The sequence below is a fragment of the Carya illinoinensis genome, chromosome 7 (genome assembly GCF_018687715.1).
Source record: "Carya illinoinensis cultivar Pawnee chromosome 7, C.illinoinensisPawnee_v1, whole genome shotgun sequence".
NCBI lineage: Eukaryota > Viridiplantae > Streptophyta > Magnoliopsida > Fagales > Juglandaceae > Carya > Carya illinoinensis.
This window is the reverse complement of record NC_056758.1, coordinates 19,113,990-19,141,938: the sequence shown is the minus strand read 5'-3', so window position 1 is coordinate 19,141,938 and position 27,949 is coordinate 19,113,990. Positions and strand designations below refer to the sequence as shown.

Genomic DNA, 27,949 nt, shown 5'->3' with positions numbered 1-27,949 from the left:
TTTTAGAGATAGGTCATTGCATGTGAAATTCAAGATTTCGATAGTAAGAACAACAATTCATTCGTTGTTTCCTATGCTTAATGGTGGGGAACGTGAATTCCACCTTATATCCAAGATGAGACAGCTTTCCACTTGGGTTTCAACAAGTCGAAAGGGTTGAGTTTCAGTCTAAAAAATGTTACCTGATGATATCATACTTCAGAATCCGAGGCCATCAATTTACAAAATCAACATGAACATAACTCATGTCCTATCTCTATAATCAACAATATTATTCTAGTGAATTTTCTTCCATCTCACAGACAAGACAGCCAAATAAGATCTCGTGTGGATACACATACTAGTTCTCCATTTATTTATATATTGATTTTGCGGCAACAAGGGATGCATCACTTCTTCCTTCTGCTACAACTACAAAGAATCCCTGATCTTTTTCCTTCGGTTCAAGGCGGGCATAGGATCATCATCTCACAGATATTGAGAGCGGAGTATCCAAGTAGAATTTATTCTCTAAATCTCACAGCCATTTCATTCACAAATATAAAACTTGGATTAACTAAATTATGTATATATCCTCTATGATTTTCCTGCTTCAGCAGATTCAATATCTTCCGTTTCGCTGCCTAGTTTGACGATATCTTCAACCAGTATCTTTCCTTCTGTTGCAAAGAAAATGAGCAAGTAGCAGTCAAATACAATGGTTATGATGATGTTTGAACGTCAAAGAATGAAACAGAAATCAGAAAGATGAAAAACTTAGGCCTTTATAGCTATATTCATAGATCCAATCATTTTTATGCAATAACAAAAAGCAATGGAAAGAGAAGGATGTTCATATTGCTCTTCTACCATGTGAGGGTTCCTTTAGTTAAAAATATTGATTTCACAGCACGCATGAAGGACGTTTCAACAGATCATAATCAATAAAATTGTGATGTTTTATTCCTCTTTTCTTGGCATTTTTTTTTTTTGGGGGGGGGGGGGGGGGGGGGGGGGGGGAAGGAGAATGTCTGTCTCCGTGTGGTACCAAACTCTTCATAATTGAAGTCTAATTGCATCACACAGAAAATATAATAAGTGAGAAAACCAGTATCTCCAACAGTTCTGTCTGCACACACCACCTGTCTATTCCACCAGTTGGGAACTGATATTAACATTATTAGGTGAAGATAGGATGGTGAAAATCAGAAGGGGAAATAACCTATTTCCACTGACCTTTATCCTTGGAAAGATTGCTGATAAGTTCTTGTATGCCCTCCTTACCCAAAGTGTCCTTGAGGTACATCGCAGCAGATGCAACCTCCTCAGGTGTCACTTTCCCATCATAATCCCTGGCATAAAAATAACAAAAAGCAGTAAACTTGACATAACTCCAACAGATGCAATGAATTCTTAAGAGTATAATGGGAGCTAACAATTGTTTTGTCGTAAGGATTAGACTATGATATTAGCTTAAACTGCTGATGGTAATAATGAGTTAATAACATAGTGTCGGGACAGTGTGCAGGATGATTCAAAAGTACACTAACGACGTAACTTTCTAGGAGACTAAAAATTTCACTGGTGCCTTATGGGTAGGATGTAATGTCTTTTGGGTGAAAGAGTAATATTTTTAGGGAGATGATGCAGAACATTGACAGTGATAAATGATTTTGTTTTTGCTTGATCCATCAGAGGAGATATATACTAATAAGTTCAGCACAAATATGAAAAATCACAAATGTCGGGGCCTTAATTTAGAAAACTTCCAACCCATTAAATTGTATCACCAGCATTTCTTCAAACTTTGTCTCGGGTAAACAGGACTTGAATTTGAAGTTGCGTCCGCAAAAGTTTCACATTAAATTTCTCTTTACTACAAGAAGGTTAATAGACCATCGAGGAAAGTTTCACATGTTTGTTTCTATAAGTAATTAAATTTTTTATTAAAATTGCAAAAACATAGTTCGAGTACTCAGGTAGTATATACAAGGAACACATAACTAGAAATCTAGGAGATCTGATCACCTCCATTTTGAGCCAGGCAGCTTTAAGCAAGAGACACATCATGACAACCAAATGGTTCCAAAGTAACTGTCCCAAATCTTTTCTTTCCTATAATTGAAGATTTTAAGTCACAAATCATTGATTTTATTGAGACTTGTGTACTCCAGAACTATTTCTTTTCTTTTGTTTTTTCCCCTTTCAAGAGAAAAAATAAATAAATCTATATATATATATATAGGTACCATGAGAGGTAAGGTAATCACCATGTGTTCAGACAAGCTAAGCCCGAGAGGCCTGTACAACTGCCATTTTGTAGGTGCATTGGGAAATGGAAACAGCATGCAATATGTGATCCTACAATCCCTTCCCACAAATATATACACTCAATATGTACCATGGAAGGTTGTCAAATACCCCCCCTCTCCCCCCTTCTCTAAAACCATTTATGGGATGACATCCTATATGGACACATCATGAACATGAGCATAAAGCTCTGTAGCATTCAACATCACCTTCCAAATGACAGCTATTAAATAGCAACAAACCTATCAAGTAACCGCCAACGGTCTCCAATTTTTGCATCAACATCATCAATTTCCTTTTCAAGCTTGTGGAGCATTCCATCAACCTGAAACAATAACATCCCGTAACACTTTTGTATATTTCCACTTGCACATAGAACACATGCAATCAAGATCCAACCATCAACAAGGAATAAATCAAGAAAAAAAAAAAAAAAAAAAAAAAAGAGGAATTCATAACTCAAAAAGTATTTTTAAAATATAGTTACCCTTTCTATAAGTGCCGAAGAAACCTTGTGATCTGCAGCTGTCTCGGCAGCATGATCACTGTCTTCCCGGGCAGCTTTGTATGCCTTCTTAGCTTCTTCTTCACCATATGTACCCTCTTTCTCCACCACGCTGTTATACAATTCTATCTAGAAATGGTAATAGCAACAAAAACATATAAACAGAATATAATGAGACACATACAAGGTTCCGAAGGAGAAAAAAAGTGCGAATAACATGGAAAAGTTTTAAACCTAAACTACTTGTTATTTCAATTAATCCTCATGAAATTGACATGGTGAAATTTGAATTATGGTATGATGGACAACAAAACTCAAGGGGAAAATGATATCGTTGAGTTATGTAGCAGAAGCTCACGATAACAACCTCCAGCGACACGAAGGAGATTTTCTCCATACAATCTCTCCATACATTTTCTCTTCATACAGTTTACCATGGGTGATCCTTTCTGGTGATATACACTGGAATCATCATCCCTTCAGCTTGGTTTTGCTACTGTTTCTAGTTTAAGATGGGTTAACTTAAACACTTACTCATAGAAACTATGGTTTTTATTCTAGCTTTAAGGGGGGGGGGGGGGGGGGGACCTTCTTTCGTATTACCGAAAGAGGTAGAAAGGTGATGAAGGAGTTGGGTTTTAGTACTTCTAGTGCTCGTTGGCTGGCAAACATGGTGGAAGAATGCTACCTTTCGGAGGGAAGAAAGGATTTTTTCAAGACTTTTCAAGTTGGGTCTTTGGCGATCATTGCTCACCGGCATTCGAATGCCTTTGGACACTACATGGAAGTTACTGAATATGGTGGTAATGGCCGTCGAGGCATGTTGGTGTTTCCGGCAGGGAGGGAAGGACATGGGTGGAAAACTTTATCCTTGGAGATGAAGCATGCTCTTTCTTGCCTTTCCAAGGCTCTAGTGGTGGGAAGGGTGGTGGGAAGGGGAAAGAGGTGGGTGGGCATGCCAGGACATATGCTGAGGCTGCTGTTGGTAGTAGGGTAGGTAGTAGGGTGGTGGTGCACGTAGGAAAGGGGCAGGTTTTGACTTCACAAAATGGGGAAAAAGACAAGAAGAAGTGGGTTGCAGGAGAGTGTTCTTTGGCAGGGTGGGTTGGTCGAGATGGTGTACCAGTTTTAGTTGGAGATGGTCTGTCCAATGTTTGTGTAGGGGAAAGGGAGGGGCAAAAGGTCCTCTTTGGTAGGGATGCTACCCGCATATGCGAGGGCAGGGGCGGGGGCACCCCTTCCCCACACCCCGCCCCCGCATATGCTGGGGATGGTATTTCCGTCCCGCACCACGCCCCCAGGAGGCGGGGCCGGGGCCGGGGCCCCCTGCCCCGGTGCCGGGGCGAACACCCCATCCACCCCGCCCCCTGCCCACTTCAAGGACACCATGCCTAATTGGGCTTCAAAATTATTTTTGGGTCTAAAAATATGTTTTTTAGACCCAAATTATTATATAATTAAATCGTAAATTAAAAGTTATATATATAATAATTTAAAAACTAATAACACAAAAATTATGTTATTAATTTTTAAATTTGTTAGACTTGTTCACAAGAGTCACAAGAGAGTGAGACTTGTTCACAAGATTGCATATGGCATGGGCACCCTAAGCCACCTTTATATAGATTTCCAAGGCTATACAAGAGTCTTACTTGAGCAATGTGAGACTTACAATCTTGTAAACAAGTCTCACTCTCTTGTGACTCTTGTGAACAACTTTAACAAATTGTAATATATATTTATATATATACAATTTGTAAAATATAAATATATATTTATAATTATAATTAAGTGCGAGGCGGGGCAAGGTTGAGCCTTGCCCGCCCCCGCTTAGTGTATTTCATGCGGGGCGGGGTCCATGTGCGGTGCGGGGTAGCCCGTCCGCCCATGCGGGGGCGAGGCGGACGGGGGTGGGGGGCAGGCCCCCGCTGCCCACCCTACCCTTTGGGATGAAGGAGGAACTGGCTGGGATGAAGAAGGAACTTTGTTGTCTAAAGAAGGCTATAGATGGACCGGGATTCAATTCCTAAGATAGACTTGGGCTTGGGCCTGAGCCATAAGGGGGCTGGGGCAAGGCTAAAACCCAGGATGAACAAAGGCAAAGCCAAGATGGGTGTGGGCTTGGGAGGGCCGGTCACACCAAACCCAACCCAAGATCAAATGGAGGCTCAGGAAGAGTGGGCCTTCCTTTGAGAAGGGATCCATGTCCTCAGCAGCCCAACAATAGCCCATCGACAATGAGGGCTTGCGTGGGCCTTTATCCTCGCCGGTGAAGACCCATCAACAGCGGCAGCAGCCCATCACCGACAGCTCATCGTCAGCATCCTCTGGGGCTATCGTCAGTAACCTTTGCATCAAAAGCTTAGCGCCAGGGTTGTATCCGCAAACTGGGCAGGATACGCAGTTGGTTTTAACAACAGTTGGAGGTTCTCTGTCCAGTGGAGTGGCACAGAAGGGTGAGATGGACATGTCTAGGCTGCCTCCCGCCATCACGGTGGCAATAGTGGCGTCACCGGCGCCGGCACATGCAAAGCCTCCCCTGGTTCTCTTAGATGAGAGGATGGGGGAGCTGCATGGAGGGCTAGGTGACTACGAGGGGCCACAAAACAGGCCGGAAGTGATCTCTGGGCTGACGGAACCCTCCTCTATTGCTCAAAATCCGATAACGACACTGAAATCTGTTTTAGTAGCCAAAAAATCCCTCTGTTGCTCTCAACAATGCAGATAACGTGGGCAATTCAGAGGAAACTGTAAAGGAAGGGGCTCTGGTGTTATGTGAGCTTACAAGTGGAGTGGAGATGATGGATGAAATGGGGGAGGACACAGTGAGGGGCAGTTGCTGTGTTGAGAGGACAGAACCTACTCCTTTGAACTCATTCCATCCGAGGGTGTCAGATTGGGTTATTCAAACAGCTATGGAGCTCAAACATGTCATCGGGATTAAATGCGTGGGTTTTGAAGATGAATTTTTGGCACTTCTCACAGCTATAGAAGCTGGTCATACACAAGCCAAAGTTGATCCCTCATTTGGTTTGGGCAAAAAAAGAGAGAGAGAACTCAAGAGGCTTACGTAGGCAATGAATGATGAGGGAGGGGAGCGGAGCTCTAGCCTAGAGCGTTTTAAGGGAAGGTCAGCAATGGTTCTGATATGAAGCCAAAAATCATTTCTTGGAACGTAAGGGGGCTAAACGAGCAGGCCAAATGGCTCCAAGTCAGGAACTTACTTCAACAATGGCAAGATGATATCATTTGCTTACAGGAGACCAAGTTAGAATTAATTACATGGCAAATAGTTCAAAGTTTGTGGAGAGGCATCATGTCGGGTGGTCGTATTTACCTTCCAAAGGAGCATCAAGTGGTGTTCTTATCATGTTTGACAAAAGGGTGGTGGAAAGAGTAGAGGATTGTGTGGGGGATTTCACTGTGGCTTGCTCCTTTGTAAATATAGAAGATGGGTTCCGATGGGCATTTGTAGGAGTTTATGGTCCTAATCTTGATGCGGAAAACAGATCAATGTGGGAGGAATTGACGGGACTTCTTAGTTGGAAGGAGCTACCAAGTTGCTTAGGGGAGGATTTCAATGTATCTCGCTTCCCGAGTGAAAGGTCAGGTACATCCTACATCACACCCGCTAGGAGGGAATTTTCTAACTTCATTTCATAACAGGAGCTAATGGATATCCCACTAATGGGAGGATCGTTTACCTGGTCCAACACTTGAGAATTTCTGTCTTGGTCGAGAATTGATAGATTTTTGCTCACTCCTGACTAGGAGTTACATTTTCCTGATGTAACCCAAAGACAACTACCTAGATTGTGTTCCGATTATTTCCCTACCCTCTTGGATTGTGGGGGCATCCAAGGAGGCAAAAGGTATTTTAAATTAAAAAATATGTGGCTTAAATCTGATGATTTTGTAGACAGGGTTAGGCAATGGTGGTCCTCTTATGAGTTCCAAGGCTCTCCAAGTTTCATTTTGGCAAGAAAGTTGAAAGCACTGAAACAAGATTTGAAGATTTAGAATGAACGAGTGTTTGGTAATGTGCTTTTACAGCGACACTCATCTGGAGGAGTTATAGGGTTTGGAGGGCGAGGAGGAGGCAAGAACTCTTAGTGACTCCGAAAAAACTCGCAAGAGTCAGATAGTCACCGATCTTGAACGAGCTTTATTGATGGAAGAGATCTCTTGGAGACAGAAATCAATGGCACTATGGCTTAAGAAGGGAGACAGGTGCACGAAGTTCTTTCATAGAGTGGCTAATTCGCATCCGAGGAACAACGCTATAGATGCATTGATGGTTGATGGAGCAATTTCCTTAGATCAAGCAAGTATCAAAGACCACATTGGCACAGTATTACGAACATCTACTAGCCGAACAACAACCATGGAGACCTACAGTAGATGGGTTGTCTTTCTTAGCATTAGATCAACAGTGTGTAGGGCGGCTTGAGAGGCCTTTTGATGAAGAAGTACAAAAAGTCATCCGAGGTATGGCTTGTGATAAGGCCCCAGGCCCTGATGGTTTTACCACAGACTTCTTCCAAACCTATTGGGAAGTGATCAAGGGTGACCTTATGCGGGTGTTTCAAGAATTCCATAATTATGCTAGCTTCAAAAAAATTCCATAATTATCCAAAACTTGAATGAGATACGTGGCTCACATGGAGTGGGTTTGTGGAAAGACATTAGGAAGGGTTGGGAGACCTTAAGGAGACATACTCATATCGTAGTGGGGGACGGCATTTGTGTCAGATTTTGGCATGATAAATGGTACGGTGAACGGTGTCTCAAAGACACTTTCCCGGCCATATTTGAGCTAGCACGACTCAAGGATGCTGCGATAGCGGATCTGTTGGCTTTTTCTGGTGGATTCCCCATTGGAATGTGGATTTCACTAGGGCAGCCCAAGACTGGGAGTTGGAGGTTATCACAGAATTCTACGCAGCACTGTACTCCATACGTATGACCGAGGATACTATGGACAGGATGTTTGAGAGCCCTTCAAAGAGGTAAATTCACAATTAAATCATTTCACAAAGTTTTATCGAGTCCAGGCATGCCCACTTTCTCATGGAAGAGTATTTGGCAGATGAAAGCTCTTTCAAAAGCAGTGTTCTTGTTTGGACAGCAACATTGGAAACAATTCTCACCACAAATAACCTAAGGAGACGGGGGTTAATAGTGTTGGACTGGTATTGCATGTGTAAGAATGATGGGGAATCAGTTGATCATCTGTTTCAACATTGTGAGGTGGCCAGGACCATGTGGGCTGATTTTTTTACAGGTCTTGGAGTATCATGGATCATGCCCCGTAGATTGGTAGATTTTCTAGCATGCTGGAGAGGCCTTCGTGGAGATTCACAAGTTGTAGCACTATGGAAAATGGTTCCCATATGTATGTGTTGGTGTATCTAGCGAGAGAGAAATGATAGAAATTTCAAAGACCGTGAGAGAATGATAGAGGAGCTGAAAATTTTCTTCTTTAAAACATTGTTTTCTTGGGTGGGGGCCATTGTTTGTAACGGATTAAATGTCCATGACTTTCTTTTTTCAGTTGTAAACTCTAGATAGGTATTTCTCAAGTATATTCCCTATGTACCTGGGCTTTGCCTATTATTATAAATAACTTCTTGATTACCGATCCAAAAAAAAAAAAAAACCACCTCCAGTTGTTATACGAACCCAGCATACATGAACAAAGTTCCTACTTAAAAGACAAATTTCGATAAGACCCTTCCGGAAGATGAAAAGAAGATATAAAAATGACAACATGAAGGAGGAATTGTTATATATACATACACAGAAACTAAGAAAATTTTGGTGCGACTTTTAGATAAACTCAGAAATTAATATATGCACATACACAGACTCAGCAAAAGTTAAAAATGTATTGGTTCAAAGTAAGAGAGGTTTTGTTAGCTTACCTCCTTTTTGACAAGTTGCAAGAACTCTTCGCGCTCCCTGCTCACAGACTATAATGTGTAGCAGAGAAAAAAAAACCAAACAATAAGTATGAGGAATTTATTAAATAAGATATTATCAATCACTTGGACAAGCCTTAATAAAATTAAAATTACTAGCAATCCTTTTTTTATAAGTCAAATTACTTCCAATCCTTACAGATGCTGAAGCCAAAACAGCCAGTGCACGACTGAGCTCACAAAGCTCCTCCACTTTCTCCAGTGTTTTCATTCTCGACTGTTCCTGTGCTTCTCTAGCCATGGCTGCAGCCATCTCTTCCAAAGCCACATCCTTTTGGCTGCCAGCAGATTCCTTCATCCTGGCCTGCTCCTCATCTTCTTCCTCTTCCTCCTCCTATAGAGATTAGTCAAAATGGTTAATAAACAAGTAAAGGGTAAGGAAATGATATACCATGATGTATACCAATCAAAAAATGATATACCATGATGTATCACAGACCTACGAACTAAGCGTATGTTTGTTTAAGAAGAATTTTGAGACTGTTTTTTAAAGAATTTGAGATTCGTTATTTATTGGGTTTTGTGAGAAGTTTTTCTTATATGTTTTGTATTGAAGTTTGTAAAAGTGGGTAGTTAAAGTTGAAAAGCTTTTTTTAATATAATTTTTCTTAAGAGTAGTTTTTTCTTATTAAGCTTTTCTTGGTTAAGAAAGATTTTGAGAATTTTCTTTTGAAAAAATTGAGATGCGTTTTTTTATTGAGTTTTGTGAGAAATTTTTTATTAATTTTTTGTCTTGTATTGAAGTTTGTGAAAGTGGGTAGGTAAAGTTGAAAAGTTGTTTGAATACATTTTTCTAAGAGTGGTTTTTAAGTAAAAGGTTTTTTGGTCGTGCTTTTTTTTTTTCACTGAAATCTAAGCAAATGAGTTGATAAAAATTGATATAGAATTTGTTTTTAGATTGAAAGATGTTTTGGATTGAAATTAAATGTTTTTTTTAAAAGTGATAACCAAAGATGGCCTAAAGAACCATAAAAGTTTCAATGCAACACAATCATATGATCCTTGCACGCTAATTGACTCACAACACAGTACAGCTCTTTTATGTATTTATGTTATGAATGATCTGTTTCAGAAATCTTGAATAATTTTGGCAAGACATGGCATTTATGAATTTCTGACCTGTTATTCTTCTCATATTTGATGAAAAAGTTTGGGGCATAAATTCAATAAGCATTAGTTTATATATATATAAGAAAGATAAATTTTATTAATGAGCAAGAAAGAACATAGGCATTTACACAAGAAATATACTTCCAATACACCTAATAAGCAAACAAGAACTAGTTTTTTTTTTTTTTTATACATATAAGCGAACAAGAACTAGTAACAGAATATCAAAAGAAAACCAGATATATATATAGTAGAAATACCAAATCTCTAGCCCAACAAAAATGCCACTGGAAAAGGCAAAAGCACCTAAAGCATTGTATAATTAACCTTGATCATTTCTTCCTGCATTTCTAGGAACTCCAACTTCCTCCTTCTTTCTGAAACAGCATCTTCTGACGGCAAGGTTGTCACTTGAACAGTATCCACAACCTCATCTGGTAGAGAGGAGATTGCCTCTTGAACAACTTCCTCTGGCTTTTTACCAGACGTAGAGAAGGCTCTGCAAAGTACCAGACCACAATCAAGAAATTCAAGAATGGTTGTGTCATGAAACATCTATATCAGGTGCAGCAATAAGTTACCTAGAAAGAATCAAGAGGGAAGATGGAAGAGAGTGGTTGAGAGACAAATCCAACCAATCACGCAGCTGCAAAGTTGCAAACAGATACAAAAACTTACATGCCTGAATAAAGGGAAACCTTTCTTGTACCTTCTATGCAAAGAGCAATATATCAAAACTTCCAAAGCAAATTCTAACTATTTTAAAGGCATCTTCAAAATTTTAATGAATAAGTCACAGACATCAGAAGAGAGGCACTGCCATAAGATAGGTTGAACTAGACTGATTCTAGGAGTTGCTAAAGCTGTCACCAGGTAGCATTCTAGATGTGTTAAATGTCCTGTTAAAATTATTCTCACTGCTTCAGCAGATGCCTTGTGTTGTATCAACAGGACAGTGTGACTTTCAGATAAGGTCATTGGACCTTTGCATGAGGACATTGAACAGAGACATCAGAAGTTCAGAACCAATTAGGTTCAATGTGAAGTAAATCTATAAGGCATGACAATTCACATTGTTCTCAAGGGCAGTAATTACAGGGACGATAGACAATCAAATTACTGCACCTTGCTTAAATTGGCACACATTAAATCAATCAAGACAATTGGCTACTTTAACAGTTCTGAGCAGAAAACTAGTGGGTGAATGCAGACCATATCAAAAGAATGAGTTTCTGGTGGATGTAAGTAAGTACAATGAACAAATGGTTTCAATTAAGACAACAGACTAAGGAATCCTCAGAACTTTTCAAATGCAATCACCCAAGAAGAAGTGCATCAGCGAAAAAATAGGATGCAAGTTCAAGAACCGTGTGTCATTGAAAATAATAGGATGCAAGTTCAAGAACCTGTTGACACATTTCCTCCACTGAAGATAAGTCGAGTATTCCTCGTTCTCTACAGGCATGACGAAGTTCAGCTTCTGAAAGGGACTCCACGCCCTCAGCCTGAATCAACTTATCATCATTCTTGATCCTGCCAAACCGAAACAATTTTAGGTTTTTTCATCCAAAACTTGAATATATTAAAGATGTCTTAGGAAGTTATTGATTATCCCCGTCATTTATATCTTCTCTTTAAATCCCCAAAATGGCAATCCAAAACTCTTTGATGCAAGAATAATTTTTTCTATAAGCAATGCAAGAATCAGCATTGGTGAAAGAGCTAGGTGCACTTAAGAACAAGTGACCAACTGAAGTAAAACACACATTTTTTAAAATGATGTATATATTATAATACAAAAAACACCCATAAAATACAATAAAAAAAGCAAACTGCTAATATATTTAGCCTATTAACTCCATTTATGAGAATATTGTGCAACATTATGGATAAAGTAATAAACTAATTACATAAATCTAAACATAATTATATAACTCTCATGCTACTTATCAAAAAATAAATAAATTATATAACTCTCATGCTTATAAACATCTATGAGACTATGACCAAAAAAGTTCAAGAATTGGAGCTATTAGCTTCTATGCAGCATAAGCAACCAAATATCAATCCATCTAGAAAACCAACTTGGACTATTATATCAGGTTTAAAGCATATAAATCTTTGACATGTGCCACCACTTAAATGATCTTCAATATCAACTAAAGACTTAAGAATACTTTATTATATCCTTCTCTGGGTCTTGAATGGATTTTTGAAAAAAATATAAAAGCGCATTCTGCGCTTTAAGCTAAAAAAATAAAGTGCCTTGTAAATGCACTTCACTTTTGGTATGTGAAATGCTTCAGCTGTGGCCCTTTGCACTTTGCACTTAAGTGTGCTTTTTACAACACTGATTCTAATTAGGGGTGGCAGTTTGTGTATGCAGGTCTTGCTCGTGTTATGTCAAGGTATGAGTATTAGACTATATGGGTCAACCCAAACACAACCCGTTTAATTAAATGGGCCAGACCCTAAAACTTTAACACAATCCATATAAATAACGGTTGACATGACACAACATGATCCGTATTACCTGTTTAATAATTAATTTTTATTGGATTAACCTAAACATAATCCATTCAGAATGTATTCTTGTTACACGGGTTGATTGTAGGTTTCGTATGTTGACCTAAAATTGACCCATTTATTAATCATGTTTTATCAGGTTAATCCATTTTGACCCAAACTCATTTATATAAAACCCAAACCACTTATTTCAAGTCATGTTCGTGTTGGGTTCATTAGTCGTGTTATATATTGTCACTCCTAGTTATAATGATTATAATTTAACAATTTTCAAATCGATTAACACATACAAGACTAAAACTAATCATATTTTAACATTAAATGATAAATCATAATAGAAATTACACTTTAGATCCCCAACTACCTTTGTTTTCCCAATTAGCACCTTAAACTACCAATATGGTTAGGCCTGAGAGGTAACTCAATTGGTCAGGCCTTGGGTTGATTCTCCAATGATCACCAGTTCTTGACTCTCCAATGATCACCAGTTCGAGTCCTCTAAAAAAAAAAAACTACCAATATGTTTCCCTTTGCACCCTCATTAGATCTAAATATTAGGAGAAACAAAAATAAAATCAAGTGGCACAATCATGACAATCAAATCTTAATAGATGGTGCAACTTGAAAACTTTTTTTTTTTTTATAAGGGGTAAATTTTATTGATACGAATAAAATAGGCATAGCCCGTGTACACAAGAAGTATACAAAAGAACACCTAAATACAATCTAGGATCAATAGATTAAGGACAGGAAGTCATGAGCATTGTTTCCATCAAGTACAATGGCTGAAAACCAAAGCAATAATGTGTGTACAAAAAAACTCTGAAGCTCTGCCATTGTGCGCTCCCTATCTTCAAAGCACCACTCATTCCTTTCCAACCAAGTACACCACATAATGCACATCGAAATCATATTCCACACTACCGCCACTTGAGGGCAGCCTTGAATCTCCTTCCAACAAGCCAGTAAATCAACCACCCTCAATGGCATTACCCAAGCGACATCAACTCTTCTAAAAATCTCATCTCACTGCCCCCTTGTCACCTCAAAATGCAGTAATAAGCAATCCACTGATTCTCCATGCTTTTTACACAAATAGCACCAATCCATCACAATGAGCCCCCTCTTCCTCAAGTTGTCTGTAGTCAAAATCTTCCCAAAAGCAACAGTCCATACGAAGAAAACTACTTTAGAAGGCACACGAGACCCCCAAATATTCTTCCAAGGGAAGGGAACATTACCTTGTATTTTGTAATAAGCCCTGATTGTACACTTCTTGCTGCCATTGGACCTACACTACATCCTATCCTCATGTGCTGTAATGTTTCCCAGGGAGTATATCAACCTGAAAAATTCTGAAACGGTGTGTAATTCGCAATCATGAATATCCCTATTAAAAAGAACATTCCACTGGTGAGAACCAAGAGAAAATACCGGCAAATCCGCCACAGAAGCATCCCTGTTAGCTGCAATATGATAAAGAGCTGGAAAGACCCTATGAAGAGTGCGATCTCCACACCAAATATCATGCCAAAACCTGATTATAGAACCCTCTCCAGCCACAAAACAGATATGATTTTCGAAACTCTGACATCCCCTCCTAATAAATTTCCATAAGCCCAAACCATAGCCCCCCCTTCTCTCACTTCATTGGAGCACAGCCAGCGCCCCCCCCCCCCCCCCCCCCAAAAAAAAACCCCAACAAACACCGAAGCACTTTCGTGTCTAGAGTCAATAATTTCCTTACACAACGAATCCCCCTCCAAGTGGTACCTCCACAACCATTTTCCCAACAAAGCTTATTGATAGTCCTCAAGTCGCACACTCCCAAGCCACCATTCAAAATTGGGGAACAAACTTTATTCCAATTAACAAGATGGAATTTTGTTTCCTCCCCCACTACCCCCCCCCCCCCCCCCCAAAAAAAAAATTAAAAAAAAAAAAAGCCCGAAATAATTTCTCAATCCTATTCACCACCCCCGCAGGCAAAGGAGATAGAGATAAAAAATAGGTGGGAATGTTAGTTAAAGTGCTCCTAATTAATGTGAGTTGACCCTCTTTCGATAAATACAACCCTTTCCAACCAGCCAGCCTGTTCTCTACTTTCTCCACAACCCCATCCCAAATAGCTCTAGCCTTAAAAGTCACCCCAACGAGAGGCCCAAATATTTCATAGGCAAAAAAGACACTAGGCATCACGCCCACAACAACTATCTCGAACTTACCAAGGTTCACCTTTAGACCCGACACAGCTTCAAAACATAACAAAAGTGCTCGTAAAGTTTGAATCTAGCCATGATCCGCTTCACAAAAAAGGAGAGTGTCATATGCAAATAAGAGATGTGAGATTATGAAAGAGCCATTAGTGCCATTACCCACCGAAAATCCTCCTCCCATAGCAGCCTTCACAATCCGGCCAAGTGCCTCCACAACAATAACAAAAAAAAAAGAGGAGACAATGGATCCCCCTGCCTCAATCCACGAGAACTGTTAAAAAATCCAGCAAGGGTGCCATTAACTAGCATCAAGAAGCGAGCAGTAGAGACACAATGTTGAACCCATGAAATCCACCTGTCAACAAAGCCACACCTCCCGAGTAAGTATAAAGAAAATTCTCAATTCACATGATCATATGCATTTTCCATGTCAAGCTTGCATAGAATACTTGGAACTCCCTCCCACAACCTATTATCCAAGCACTCATTGGCAATGAAAACCGAATCAAGGATTTGTCTCCCCCAAACAAATGCATTTTGAGGCTTAGAAATAATTTGTTCCAATACCGGGCTACGACGATTAGCAAGAACCTTCAAAATGATCTTGTATTCTCCACTCACAATGCTTATGGGGCAGAAATCCTCAACTGCCCCTATGTTTCTTCAGTATAAGAGTAATGAATGTCACATTGAGGCATTTCTCAAACTTCTTGAAAAAGTGGAATTCAAGGAAAACCTACATAACATCACAATTCACAATATCCCAACAAGCTTGAAAGAATCCCATCGAAAAGCCATCCGGACTCAATGCTTTGTCCTTGGCCATATCACGAATGACCTTATAAATCTCGTCTTCATCAAAAGGTCTTTCCAACCAACTCACACTCTGTGAATCAATAGACTCAAACAACAAATCATCAAGCCTCCAACAGGCCGGTTCCATGAGGTGGTTATCGTAATAATGCACAATATGATTTTCTAATTCAAATGGGGAAGAGAGCACTTGAGTACCTGAGTGAAGTGTCTCAATAGTATTGTTGTGCCTATGTGAATTAACCACTTTATGGAAGAACTTCGTACATTTATCACCTTCTTTTAACCAAAGTGCCCTGGATTTTTGTTGCCATCAAGTCTCCTCCATCAACAACACCCTCTCCAGTTTAGTCACAACTGAACTCTTCCTCAATAATACCTCCTCTGAGGTGTCTCCCATCAATTCCCTCCCCTCTAACTCTTGTAGCTCCTCCATAAGGGTAGTCTTCTAGTTGTCAACGCTGCCAAAAACTTCCAAGTTCCACTTCTTTAGATCTTGCTTCAAAGTTTTAAGCTTATCTGCAAGAATGAAACTGGGAGTGCCTGTGAACTGATAAGAAGACCACCAAGAACGCACATTCTCTACAAAACCATCAGCCGCTAACCACATATTTTCGAACTTGAAATACCGGCATCCCTCCCGAATACCTCCACAATCTAACAAAATAGGAAAATCATCCAAGCAAACTCAAGGCAACCGCTTCAAACATAGCTCCAGAAAGTGGGCCTCCCATGAAGGAGAGACGAGGAATCTATCCAATCTCGACCAATCTCAGCTATTTGACCACATGAACTTGCCCCCGACAAGGGGAGATCCAAGAGGTCTAAATCTAATATGAACTTATAGAACTCGTCCATGACTAATCCATCACTAAGGAATTGCGATAATTCCCCGATCGCTCATTGGGAAAGCAAGTAATATTGAAATCTCCATTCATACACCACAGCACCTCCCATAAATAATATAAACCCACCAACTCCTTCCATAGTCTTCTCCTATCTGTATCCATGTTTGGCCCATATGTACCTACAAAAGCCCACTCCCATCCATCTACAGTATTTTTAAATAAACTAGCGACCGAAAAATTTCCAACACACTCATCTACCACCTCCACCACTCTTTTATCCCACATTAAAAGAACGCCGCCTCAAGCTCCCAAAGAGGCCAAGTAGGACCAACCCACATACGAACACCCCCACAAACTACAAATGATTCTTCTATTGATGACCCGCAATTTTGTTTCTTGAAAACTCACCACATCAACCTTCCACGTCCGCAATAAGGATTTTATGCAAAAGCGCTTATTGCAATCATTAAGCCCCCACACATTCCAAGAAAGAATCTTAGGCTTCATAAGTACACAGAGTGTCCCTCCCTTTCAATCTATCCCTTCTGCCACTCCCATCCTTCGCTTCATAATTAATAGCACATGTGAGCCTTTTGAATTCACTATCTCACTTTGTGGCTAACTTCGATTGACCATCTTCAATGGCTACAAGAAGCGCCCTAAACTGTTCTTCAAAGCCTACACAAGAAACCCCAACGCATGCTTGTATCTCCTCTACCTTCTTGAACACCCACTCCGAAATAAACCTCTCTGTGTTAGGACTAGGGGGAGTGTGCAAAAAGGGTTGGTTCAACACCCTCCCCCCCCAAACACAATAGAGCACTCACTGTCACAAATAGCCAATGGCATAAACGAGTCTGGATCCCTCCTATTCAAGTCTGAAAGAGGCCCTTGAGTGAAAACCAACTCAAGTCGTTCACTGATCAAAATTGCCCTGTCTATCATGTCCATCTCCGCAAGATTGCCCTGTGAGCCCACTATATCATTTTCCCGTGAGTTTTCTGGTGCGATGGTGGTGGCCCATGCGGTCTATGGTTGACCACCATCACAAGCAACTCTTTGACAAGGAGATGGGAGAGGCCTCAATTCTTGGAACCCCCCTTGTTGGGAGTACGAACGCCAGCAACCTAAACGACGGTGTTGTTGCAATTGAAGCACTGACATCCTCCCTCAAGTTGTTCTATGTTGGACTCGGCACATCAAAAGCAAGAGGGGTATGAAAAGTGCTAAATCCCGCACCTCATTGCTCTGCAAGTGCGACCCCCGACTGCATAGCCCCCATCAATGGTTTCGGGGCCTTCAATGGGGCCCCCTGGCTCTTCGCCGGCAATGGTGGCTGATACCCACACGTCAATGGACCTGTGGTGTTGGGGTTGCGTCTCCTCCAAACAGGCCCCAGCTATTGTTGGGTGTTCTGCTTGCCCACGGTTTGAGGCCCAATGCCTGGCCACTTTGGTTGCTGGATGTTCCACAGCCGCTATTGGGTGTTCTCATTGCCCATGGGTTCCTTTCCTTTGTTTAACATAGACGACCCATTAGACTTACCCTAGGCCCTTTGATCATGGAAGCCTGAAGAGAGGCTCCCCTCATGTTGCCTTCAATTAGCCCATCACCCCAACCCAAGCCCACCCCCACCCCTTTTCCCTCCTCAACGCAACGTATCAGCCAACTTATATTATGTTGCAATTCACCCAACTGACTCTGCATCTCAATCATAGCCCGAAGAACCATTTCCTTTTTGACACCGAAGTCTCTGGGCCCCTACAGAAGCGGCGGCACTTCCTAACAGTTGCAGCAATGCGGCTCCACTCAATCGAGCTGAAGTGTCAGAACTGGCATCCAATCTGATAGGGTGACGAGACAAGTCCAAAACCCTCGGTTGTTGGAGAACCTCCATGTACGACTAGGTAGAAGATTGAAGTGGAGCTACCGTCGTTGCTAGCGTTGCCGACCCAACGACACGACCTTCTTGTCCAGACTCCCTCAATACCTCCAACAGCTTCTGCCACCCAATTCCATCCCTATCTTCAGAAATAGAAATGCAATTTTGGCGACCACCCCCTCGGTACTCTACCAGTGTGATGGAAGCCTCGCTTGCACTTAGATGTTTAAGGTCGTGTTGGATGAATGAATCAAGGGTTACCTTAGGGCAACACCAAGATCTGAATTGTTTGGAGTATGAAAATCAAGACTAACTTGGGTTAGCACTCAATTCTCGAAAATAAGAGATAAAACTTTCATTCAAAAATTAGTATAATAATCCAATACAAAGCTGCAAAATATTTAAATACCCTAGGGTTCAGTTAGTCCCCCCCAATTATTCCCGCTAACAACCTTTTTCAAGATAACATTCTAAAACAAACCTAACAGCTCCTAAAATTAAGGGAAACAAATCCAACAAATGAACAAATCGATATTCAAACTAGATTATTCAAACTTCCTAATTTAAAGAGCATTCAAATGCCCAACTTCCTCCAAATTGCATCAGTCCCTAAAATCAAGGAAATTGCAAACAAACTCGATCAACATCTAAGTGGAAAGTGGTTGGTCCTTCTTGCATCTCCATCAGTCCTCCCCCCTTCAAGACTGACCTTGTCCTCAAGGTCAAGCTCCGGAAATTGCTCCTTGCTCTCACTCCCCTAAGTCTTCCTCCTCCTCCGACTCCATATCAATGAAAAAAATTTGCTTCACCTTGCATTTGTGGCCCATTGTGAACCTCTCATTGCAATTGAAACAAAGCCCTTTCTCTCTTCGTTGTCGCATCTCTTCCCATGATAGCCTCTTCACGCCTACGGATAGTGGTTTGGCTCCACTTGATGCACCACCACTAGGGCCTCTCGATGAAAATTCCTTGCTAAAAGTTTTGTTGGTACCAAACTTGGAAACCATTGGAGGTGGTTTCCTTACCTCAAAACGGCTATTCTTCCTCAAATCTTGGAGTTGATCCTCCTTAATCCGTGCAACCTCCAAGACTTGCATCAAGGTCTTTGGCTTCTTAAGGTTTACCTTCACCGCCAATTCACTCTTCAAGCCTCCCACAAAAGTCTCAATAAGGGCTTTTTCCGACTACAAGTGTACCTTTGTAGACAAGTATTCAAACTCCTTTTGATAATCCTTTAAAGATCCGATTTGCATGATCTTTGAGAGAGTCTCATGGTAGTCCATATATTCAATTGTCCCAAACCTCCCCAAGAGCTTCTTGACAAATTTCCGCCATTTCAATTCCCTCCTTTGAGCTCTATAGGTCTTCCTCATCCATTGCCACCATCGGTTAGCCTCCCCCTCAAGGAAGTAGGCGGTATAGGACACCTTAGCATGGCCCTCCATGTGATTATGCTCGAAGTATTGCTCAGCCCTACTTACCCAAGTACTCAGGTCATCACCATTGAACTTGAGAAAGTCCATCTTAGGTTTTATGGCTTCCTCCCTTGGCCTTCCATTACAAACACCTTTTCTCTTACCTCGGTTTTCTTCTTCCCTTTCACTTTCCTCGGTTGATTCCTCATCGGAGTTTGAGGAATCCTTATTAGATGAATCCAAATCCTCCACCCTCTCATGATATTGGCTTCTTCTAGACCCAACAGAACCCTCGGGACTATGGTGTCTCTCAACCCTTCTTCTATGGCACCTTCCACCTCCATTCTTGGGTACCCTCTTTTGGTTTACCAATTGGTGGAGCATCTTCTCTATCCTTCCAAGCCGTTCAATGGTGGCGGTTTGTTGTGCCTCCAAAGTGGCTTCAAGGTTCTCAATCTGCCCCCTATGCGTCAGTTGTCGATCAGCCATGATCTTCCTCCTTGGCTTCCTCTCCACGGGTTGAACTACTCTCAACGAGAGCACCAATGATGGAAGCCTCGCTTGCGCTTAGGTGTTTACGGTCATGTTAGATGGATGAATCAAGGGTTACCTCGGGGCAACACCAAGATCCGAATTGTTTGGAGTATGAAAATCAAGACTAACTCGGGCTAGCACTCAATTCTTAAAAAAAGAGATAACTTCCATTCAAAAAATAGCATAATAATCCAATACAAAGTTGCAAAATATTTAAATACCCCAGGGTTCGGTTAGTCCCCCCCCCCCCCAATTATTCCTGCTAACAAGCTTTTTCAAGATAACATTCTAAAACAAACCCAACATCTCCTAAAATTAAGGGAACAAATCCAACAAATGAACAAATCGATATTCAAAATAGATTATTAAAACTTCCTAATTTAAAGAGCATTCAAATGCTCAACTTCCTCCAAATCACATCAGCCCCTAAAATTAAGGGATTTGCCAACAAATTCAGTCAACATCTTGGTGACAAGTGTTTGATCCTTCTTGCATCTCCATCACAGTGCCATGAACGCACCTTGGGAGTTTGAGCACCTCTGTGCTACGAAGCCCTTATCACCTTCCCAATGGGCTGTATAGAACTCCTTTCTCCCAACCTTCAAACAATCCTCCAAAGCTTTGGTGAACCAGGTGCTGTAGCTAACTCCAAGCTCATATTTTTCATAAACTTCCACCATCTTTCAGTAAGGAGCACCCAACAGCCATTCCTTGACCCCTCAAATGACTATAATTCTATAACAACTACTTTCAAAAGACCCATTTTCCTTCCCATACGAGCAAACTCACATGATCAAATGCCTACGATTACCATCGAAACAAGTTTTCAGAGAGAAAAAATGTATGGAGAGAAAAAAGTGTATGGAGAAGAGAGAGAGGGGGGGGGGAAGTATTACTCTGCAAAATTCTCTGCCAGAAATCTTAAAAGCCATGGATATTGTGCAAATTGAAACCTATTAATAGTTTAGAGTGCAAATTAAAACTTTTTGTAGTTTACAGCAGCAAAGGGTAATTAAACTTGTATCATATTAGCGAGGTGAAACACGCATGAAATCGAAACGAAAACCAAAATCAAATAGAAGGAAGAAAACCACAAAACTCCCAAGCATGAGCTTATCCACTAATAAACCCTCCTCAGAAATTTTCAAATGCCAGAACTGTAATAGAAACATAAAACCTTTTAAAATTGCCTCCAAAAGTATTTAAGATAAATTACTGTTAGAAATCAATTCTATTCTTCTCCTTTCAAGCAAGACAATGTTGCGAATAACATTTCCTTATGTCATTTTGTTTATAAGTGCAAATCAACATTAAATCAAGGTATTTCACAAATGAACCTTCAGTTCGTATGGATGTATACATATAAACAATTAAAAAATGACCACTTGTGAGACAGTGAGAGATTCAGCGCCCCACTTTTAAAATACACTTGTCCAAGGCCCCCATAAAGAAACTTCTGACCACAAACATAAGCGGAAAGTCTCTTTCCAGACCAAAAACACACAAGCAAGCTAACAGAAATCATAATAAAAAGGAGAGAGAAGAAGTGGAAGAAGAAAGAAAAGGATGCGGCTATAAAAACAAAATGTATCTTACTGTTGTAGTCTTTTCCGAAGCATAAACCGCAGATACGCATCAGTTCCATATGAGCTGATACCCATATATTTGCACATGTTAACTAACCGAGGCCTACATTTAACACCAAAAATAAGGTACTTTGTCAAATACTGCATTGATAACAAAAACACCAATAACTATGGGAGTCACTGGATTACAAAAGTCATACATGGAATAATACTATCAATATGAAGTCACAACAGAAGCACCAACCTGCTGATGTTATCCAAAGTAAGCTCATCATTGAATAACTTGGCAAAGCCTAAAATTTCATCATTGGAACAACTGGCACCTTTTCTCAGCTATGCAAATCACAGAGCAAAAATAAACAACAGATATCACAACAGGAAAACAGATGATTATAGAGCAACTGAACCTCCCTTGTTTATTAGAAGGATAACACAAAAATTAACTAACCTTATTGACAAATTCATCAAGATCTTCCGCTGTCTTCTTAATTTCTCCACTACGCGAGATTTGGATTTCCTTCGCCATTTCTTTCACTGTGTCCTGAAGAAACTTTGCATATTCTAGTCTTGCATTTAGCCTCCTTTTCAATGCCTCCTGCAGGTTAATCATTATAATTGAAACCAACATTCTCCTTGACAATGGGGCCCTCTAAAATTGGGAGAAAACAAACATAGACTTGCATGTATATATCTATGCATATGCATTGGAGTGTAATATATGGAACAGGGGGGTTACACATCACATCACAGGTACCCCGATTCATCTGTCAACAGTGATGAATGGAAACAGGACACACAAGAAGCAATTAGGTGCAACAAACTGCTGATATTTTAAATAACTAAGTTTAAGCAACAGTGATATAGCTGGTTTAGCCTTCTCTTTTCAAAATAGACATGAAAGCCTTGCTTATATGTTACATAACATATCTAACGAAAATATATACCTTTACAGCTGTTTGGAATCATCACTATGGTCTACTAACAGCATATATATATTAGCACAAAATAGAGAAGTAAATAAGTAACTCATCTGAAACAATCCAAAGAAAACCCAAGCCATATCTAGATCCTATGCTCCACAATGGCTAGTAAATGATACAATAGGAGCTCCTCAAAGTCATTATAAAGGGCAAAAACTTTTCTTTCCTAAGCAATGTGGGTTTCCATTCACTATCCTCTCATACTAAACCCAGGTTATTAAAATTCCCCCCCACCCTTTAAGTCCCTAACATTCTCGTCAGGTCCTTCCATTATAGGTGACACTGGTCAAGTCCCACACCTCTGGTTGGGATTGGCACTGATACCATTTAAAATGACAAAAGCAAAGTTCAAGCCATATTTTGACTCATACTACAAAATGATACAATTGGAGCTTCTTGAAATTATCATAAAAGGCAAGAAGAACTTCTCCCTCCCAAACAATGTGAGATCTTATTCACCACCTTCTCATATTAAACCTGGGGTATTACATCCTCAATCTCAATATGAAGGCAAGAAGAACCAGCAATTCAAGTGCTACAGGAAATGTAATATCGGCTTGTCAAAATTGCTCATGCAAAACTCATTGTCAATACTCATGCAAATTTTGAAGACAAAATCAATAGTTTGACACTAAATCGCTTATAAAAAAATTATTTGACATTACATCAGACTATATTATACGCATTGCAGTTAATAACTCTTTTCTTCTATTTTCCCTGGAGAAATACCATCAGCACAACAAAGATTTTAATCTCAACCTAGAATTGTTGAACACCTAGAGAAAACACTTCCAAATTTTAAAATTCAATCAAATATTTGGTAGATTGATGCAAATCAAGAAGGAAAGGGTTTTTCCTTGTACTTCTGCTCCGTACTCTATCTTATTGAGTTCTAACAAAAGCAGAATAATTTATATAAATAGTGCTTAGCTGTTCTAAACAGTTGTGCCAAATATAACTATTTTAACATAACTAACTAGAGTAGAGAAGAAGATACCTGAAGAACCCTTGCACCAGCAAATATCAAATATTTCTTCATTTTATCAACTTTAGACATTTACCTTGGAAAATTCATAAAAAATGAACACAGGTTTGCTACAAACTAAGATGCTTTCTCACAGCAAAATCTCATGGGCAGTGACCTAGAGCCATAACCCATTGATCAGCAATAAAAGGCTATATGTATTGCACACCAACCACCAGTGAAGTATAGAAATCAATGAAACTTTAAACAGCTAAACAAAAAGGAAAAAGACCACAAAGGTCAATCCACTCATGGTCCTCCAAATTATGAATGTGACAGACCTCAAAACAATTACCTCTTCTTTCATCTTGTCCTGGAAGGTTGATGGTAACATGTTGGGAAATAATCTCAGGAATACTGGCAGCAAGAACTCCATGAATGGAACTATAATAAAAACTGCAACAGGAACAAGCCTGAAAATATCAGCTGTGGTGCGTGTGAGTTGTTGTCTCTCCCTTCTAGAAAGAGTCTTCCCTTTCACAAGCTTCAATGTTAACCTTGAGCTGATCCGAATATCGGCCCAAAGTAGTTTTGTACCCAACCAATAGTGCTGCAATGTAGACTTAAATTCATCCATCCAATGGCGAAACTTCTTAGCCCAGTCCTCCCTATTAGAATAATACAAAAATAAGTACTAAACCAGTTAAAATAGATCAAACAGAACAGATTTAGAGGTTTAGAACCTGCTCATGGAGGCAACAGCTCTTAAAGCAGGACCAATTCCCAGAAGTTTTGTCCATATTGTCTTCATAATAGATTCGACCTTCTTTTGTGATTCTTGCATCTGCTTAGCTTTTGCTTTGGCTTTAACCGTACTCAAACCTTCAACTGCTTGGTCACACTCCTCCGGTGAAGCTTCCTTTACCCTTTTAGAAACCTTTTGTTCATTCTCATCATTACCACTAGCTGTTTCAGCTTGACCCAATGGGGCTGCTGAAGCAAAGCGAACAGATTGTGAAATCCATTGAACTCCCAAAGAGGGAACGAAACCCACCCTTCCAATTCCATTACCTAAAGTTGGAATTGCAAAGGAGTTATGCCTAGGAAATCCTAATAAAAGACCAGGTAATCCATCCTTGTTGACTGAAAATAAACCTCCTTCATTTCTACAATTAGTAGCTGCAAATGGATGATTTGCAACCCAGCTTGAATTCAATAATACATCAGATGGGTATGTCCTTAGTAGCTCAAAATTTGGAAAACCTCGAATCAAGCAAGTGGATTGATTCAGGGAATTGGTGAGGTTTCTTTTCCTTTGCAAAATTCCTCTTGAGGCCATTATTACAATCTTCAGCCCTTGCGCAAAGAAAAAATTCACGGCTCATGCAGCCACTCGACTTAGCCAGCCTGTATGCAATGGTGCTCTCAATCAAGTGAACGAATATAAAATACTACTTGAAGCTTTGACATGATGCGCATGCTCTCATAGAAGCTTTTATATATTTATTACAGAAACACTACTTTGCCGCCTGTGTTGTACCACTGAAATGAACCACTCAAATTTTTATTTTTATTTTTTTAATGATTAAAGAAGTAATTTTTAATAAATTGGTGTTTTTTATTTTTAAAAAATGAATATATTAAAAAAATATAAAAATAAAATAAAAACCTAAAAAGTGTTTTCGGGCACAGTAGCACCACTCTATTTATTAAGACCCATGCTCTCATTTTCACAGTTCTCACCAAATACACAATGGTTTCATTGATAATATGGGCCAAAGAAATTATCAACTATATTTGCACGTGAAAGGGGGAAATTTCAATATTTTTTCAAGTTGTAACCTGTTCATTTACCCTCATTTTTATTGCAAAGTGGAAAACAAGGAATATGATTTTGTTTTTATTTTTTATGAGTAAGAAAAATTATTAATTCACATAATTAGGCATAGCCCAAGTACACATCTAGTATATAAGAAAAAACATCTAATTGCAATCTAAGAGCTAGAAAAAGAAGTATAAAAATCATTAAAGCTAACCCCCTCCAATAAAATAGTCGATGCCCAAAGTAACAACGTATGGAAGAATAAATCTCTAATCACTCCCAATGAACATTCTCTATCATCAAAACATAGTCCATTCCTCTCATTCCATATGCACCACATAAGACATAACAGCATCATCTTCCAAACAACCGCTATTTGACGATTGCCCTGTATTCCAGTCTATCAAGCTAAAAGATCCACCACCCTCCTAGGCATCACCCATGCAATCTCAAGCCTACCAAAAATCTCATCCCATACAACGGAGAAGAAGATGATCCACCGATTCACCATTCCTTTTACACATAAAGCACCAATCCATAATAAATATACTACACTTCCTCAACTTATCAATAGTAAGAATTTTCCCATGAGAGGCCAACCAACCAAAAGCGCAACCTTGAGAGGCACCTTACTTCTCCAAATGCACTTGCAAGCAAAAACAGTAGATGATTGGATCGACATAACCTTGTACAGAGCTCTGACCAAGAAGTATGAATTCTACAATTTTATGATCTTTGGTTTCCAAAAATATAATGATTCTTTATAATGTTGCCAGGGCCCCATGGGATGATTTTTTTGACAAAGTTGGGGTAGCATGAGTTATACTTGGAGAGTGGTCGATCTTATTGTCAGCAGGAGAAGTCTCTATGGTATGCTGCAAAGTGCAGAAATATAAAACATGGTGTTTTCTGTGGTGCATTTTGAGCAAAAAAAAAAAAAAAGAAACAACCTGAACTTGGAAGATAAGGAATCCTTATTGAACGGACTCAAAAGCTTCTTTTTCAGCACACTGGTTATCTGCTCAATAGCTTTAGATTCTAATGGGCTTAATGTTCATAACTTCCTTGTGTTTATTTCTTCTTTTTAACTAGGCCTTTTTTCTTGTATACATCCAGTGTACTTGGGTCACGCATACTGATATTAATAAAACATTTACTCATCAAAACAAAATAAAATGAACTAAAATAAGTGAATTAATAACATCAGCTATTTTGGGTTGATTCAGTATAAATGCCTTTTCCCTGAAGCCTAAATATTGAAAGTTAAAATTCAAACATAAGTTCACAGTTCTGAGCACCCCAGACACAGTTCTACAAATCCATGGTCTACATACACACATGCATACAACATGTACAGATATATGCATATCATCATATTTACCAAAAAATCTGTCAACCCATTAAAACAAGTCCGTTTAATATACGTCTAATAGAAACCATGCAAATGGATCTATCATATACTGAATTGTCATCTGAACTTAATTAGGCACACCATTCACAATAACCAGCTTAGCCTAGTGGGGTTTGCATAATCATTAGTTATACCACGTTTGCCTCACCCATATCCACTCCCCCACACAGACAGAACACATTTTTATATCATAGTTTAAGGATGTAAAGCCCCTGCTCGAAAATGGATTCTAATAAGAAAACCAGAAAAACAATATAAAAAAATTGTGAATCCTTTCCTTACTTCGTATGTTTAGCCATATTAAAAGAGTGTGCCATTTGGTTTAGTTAATCAAAGCATATACAAACACGTTTATGCATACACACGTTTATACATAATATATGTATATAGGGTGCTGCTACTATGCCGCTCAGGTTTGACTGTGGACGTGCCCCCTAGTGCAAATTGCACTTCTTCCTTTTTCCTTTTTATTTCAAACATTTTAAAACATTTTTAAAAAAAAATATGAGTAGACTAATAGTCAATTCCTTAACTATTAAGCAAAAAAAAAAATTAAAACAAAAAAACATGAGCGGTCAAATTGTGGAGATCAAACTCTATAGTATCATTTTCTATAGAGAGAGAGACTCGCACGCGCGCAGAATACAACATATATAGATTTATGTACGTAGTTTTGTATGTTTGGTGTAACGTTGGTAACAATTAGGCAAAGCCATAGAACAAATACAGGAAGGTACTCAAGAAAATGCCTAAAAAAGAAGTTCGATGCAAGAAATACTTGGAGAGAAGAAGGCAATTAGGTCAATACGAAACTTACCTTCCGAGCTCACAGAAAAGAAGAGCGATCAGAGAGAGGGGCAAGTTCAGAGAGAGAGAGAGCTAGATGCAGCGAGAGAGAGTGAGCGAGTCAGCAGAGAGACATGAAGGGAAGGTGAAGAAACTAGAAAATGCAATGGCGTGGGCGTCTTTGCGAAATCCAGCGGACTCTAGTATGCGTATATATATGTGTGCGAGTGCGGGCGCGCGTCGCGTACAACTGTGCGAAAAAAGTAGTTGTCTGGAGCGGA

At 39.7% G+C, this 27,949-nt stretch overlaps 1 protein-coding gene and 1 long non-coding RNA gene across 4 annotated transcripts; both read right to left on the bottom strand.

Moving 5' to 3' along the window:
• Positions 1–161: 161 nt before the first annotated feature.
• Positions 162–27,949, bottom strand: LOC122315319 (mitochondrial proton/calcium exchanger protein-like). Of its 3 annotated transcripts, XM_043131175.1 has the most exons (16): positions 27,700–27,947; positions 25,686–26,346; positions 24,393–25,056; positions 24,005–24,317; positions 22,154–22,300; positions 21,950–22,038; positions 21,716–21,808; positions 11,292–11,418; positions 10,467–10,531; positions 10,213–10,384; positions 8,915–9,109; positions 8,719–8,766; positions 2,777–2,923; positions 2,532–2,614; positions 1,216–1,331; positions 162–659 (listed from the first exon to the last, which is right to left on the bottom strand). In XM_043131175.1, exons 3-16 carry the CDS (start codon positions 24,986–24,988, stop codon positions 577–579), a joined length of 2,274 nt encoding a protein of 757 aa, XP_042987109.1. In that variant the 5' UTR covers positions 24,989–25,056; positions 25,686–26,346; positions 27,700–27,947; the 3' UTR covers positions 162–576. The 3 variants fall into 3 exon arrangements, with proteins under 3 accessions (XP_042987109.1, XP_042987108.1, XP_042987110.1); XM_043131174.1 differs by lacking the exon at positions 25,686–26,346 and having other exon boundaries at positions 27,700–27,946; XM_043131176.1 differs by lacking the exons at positions 162–659; positions 1,216–1,331; positions 25,686–26,346 and adding an exon at positions 1,354–2,094 and having other exon boundaries at positions 27,700–27,949.
• On the bottom strand, positions 11,769–14,072 carry LOC122315320. The gene is made up of 3 exons (XR_006244006.1): positions 13,846–14,072; positions 13,653–13,756; positions 11,769–13,563 (listed from the first exon to the last, which is right to left on the bottom strand). It is a non-coding gene; the product is annotated as an uncharacterized LOC122315320 (long non-coding RNA).

Excerpts from the sequence above, each read along its gene's own strand:
- LOC122315319 (XM_043131175.1), bottom strand. The coding sequence starts at position 24,988 with ATGGCCTCAAGAGGAATTTTGCAAAGGAAAAGAAACCTCACCAATTCC. Across the intron at positions 10,532-11,291 it reads TGGAGGAAATGTGTCAACAG|CTGCGTGATTGGTTGGATTT; the intron begins GTTCTTGAACTT and ends GCAACTTTGCAG. Across the intron at positions 10,385-10,466 it reads TCCCTCTTGATTCTTTCTAG|AGCCTTCTCTACGTCTGGTA; the intron begins GTAACTTATTGC and ends GGTACTTTGCAG.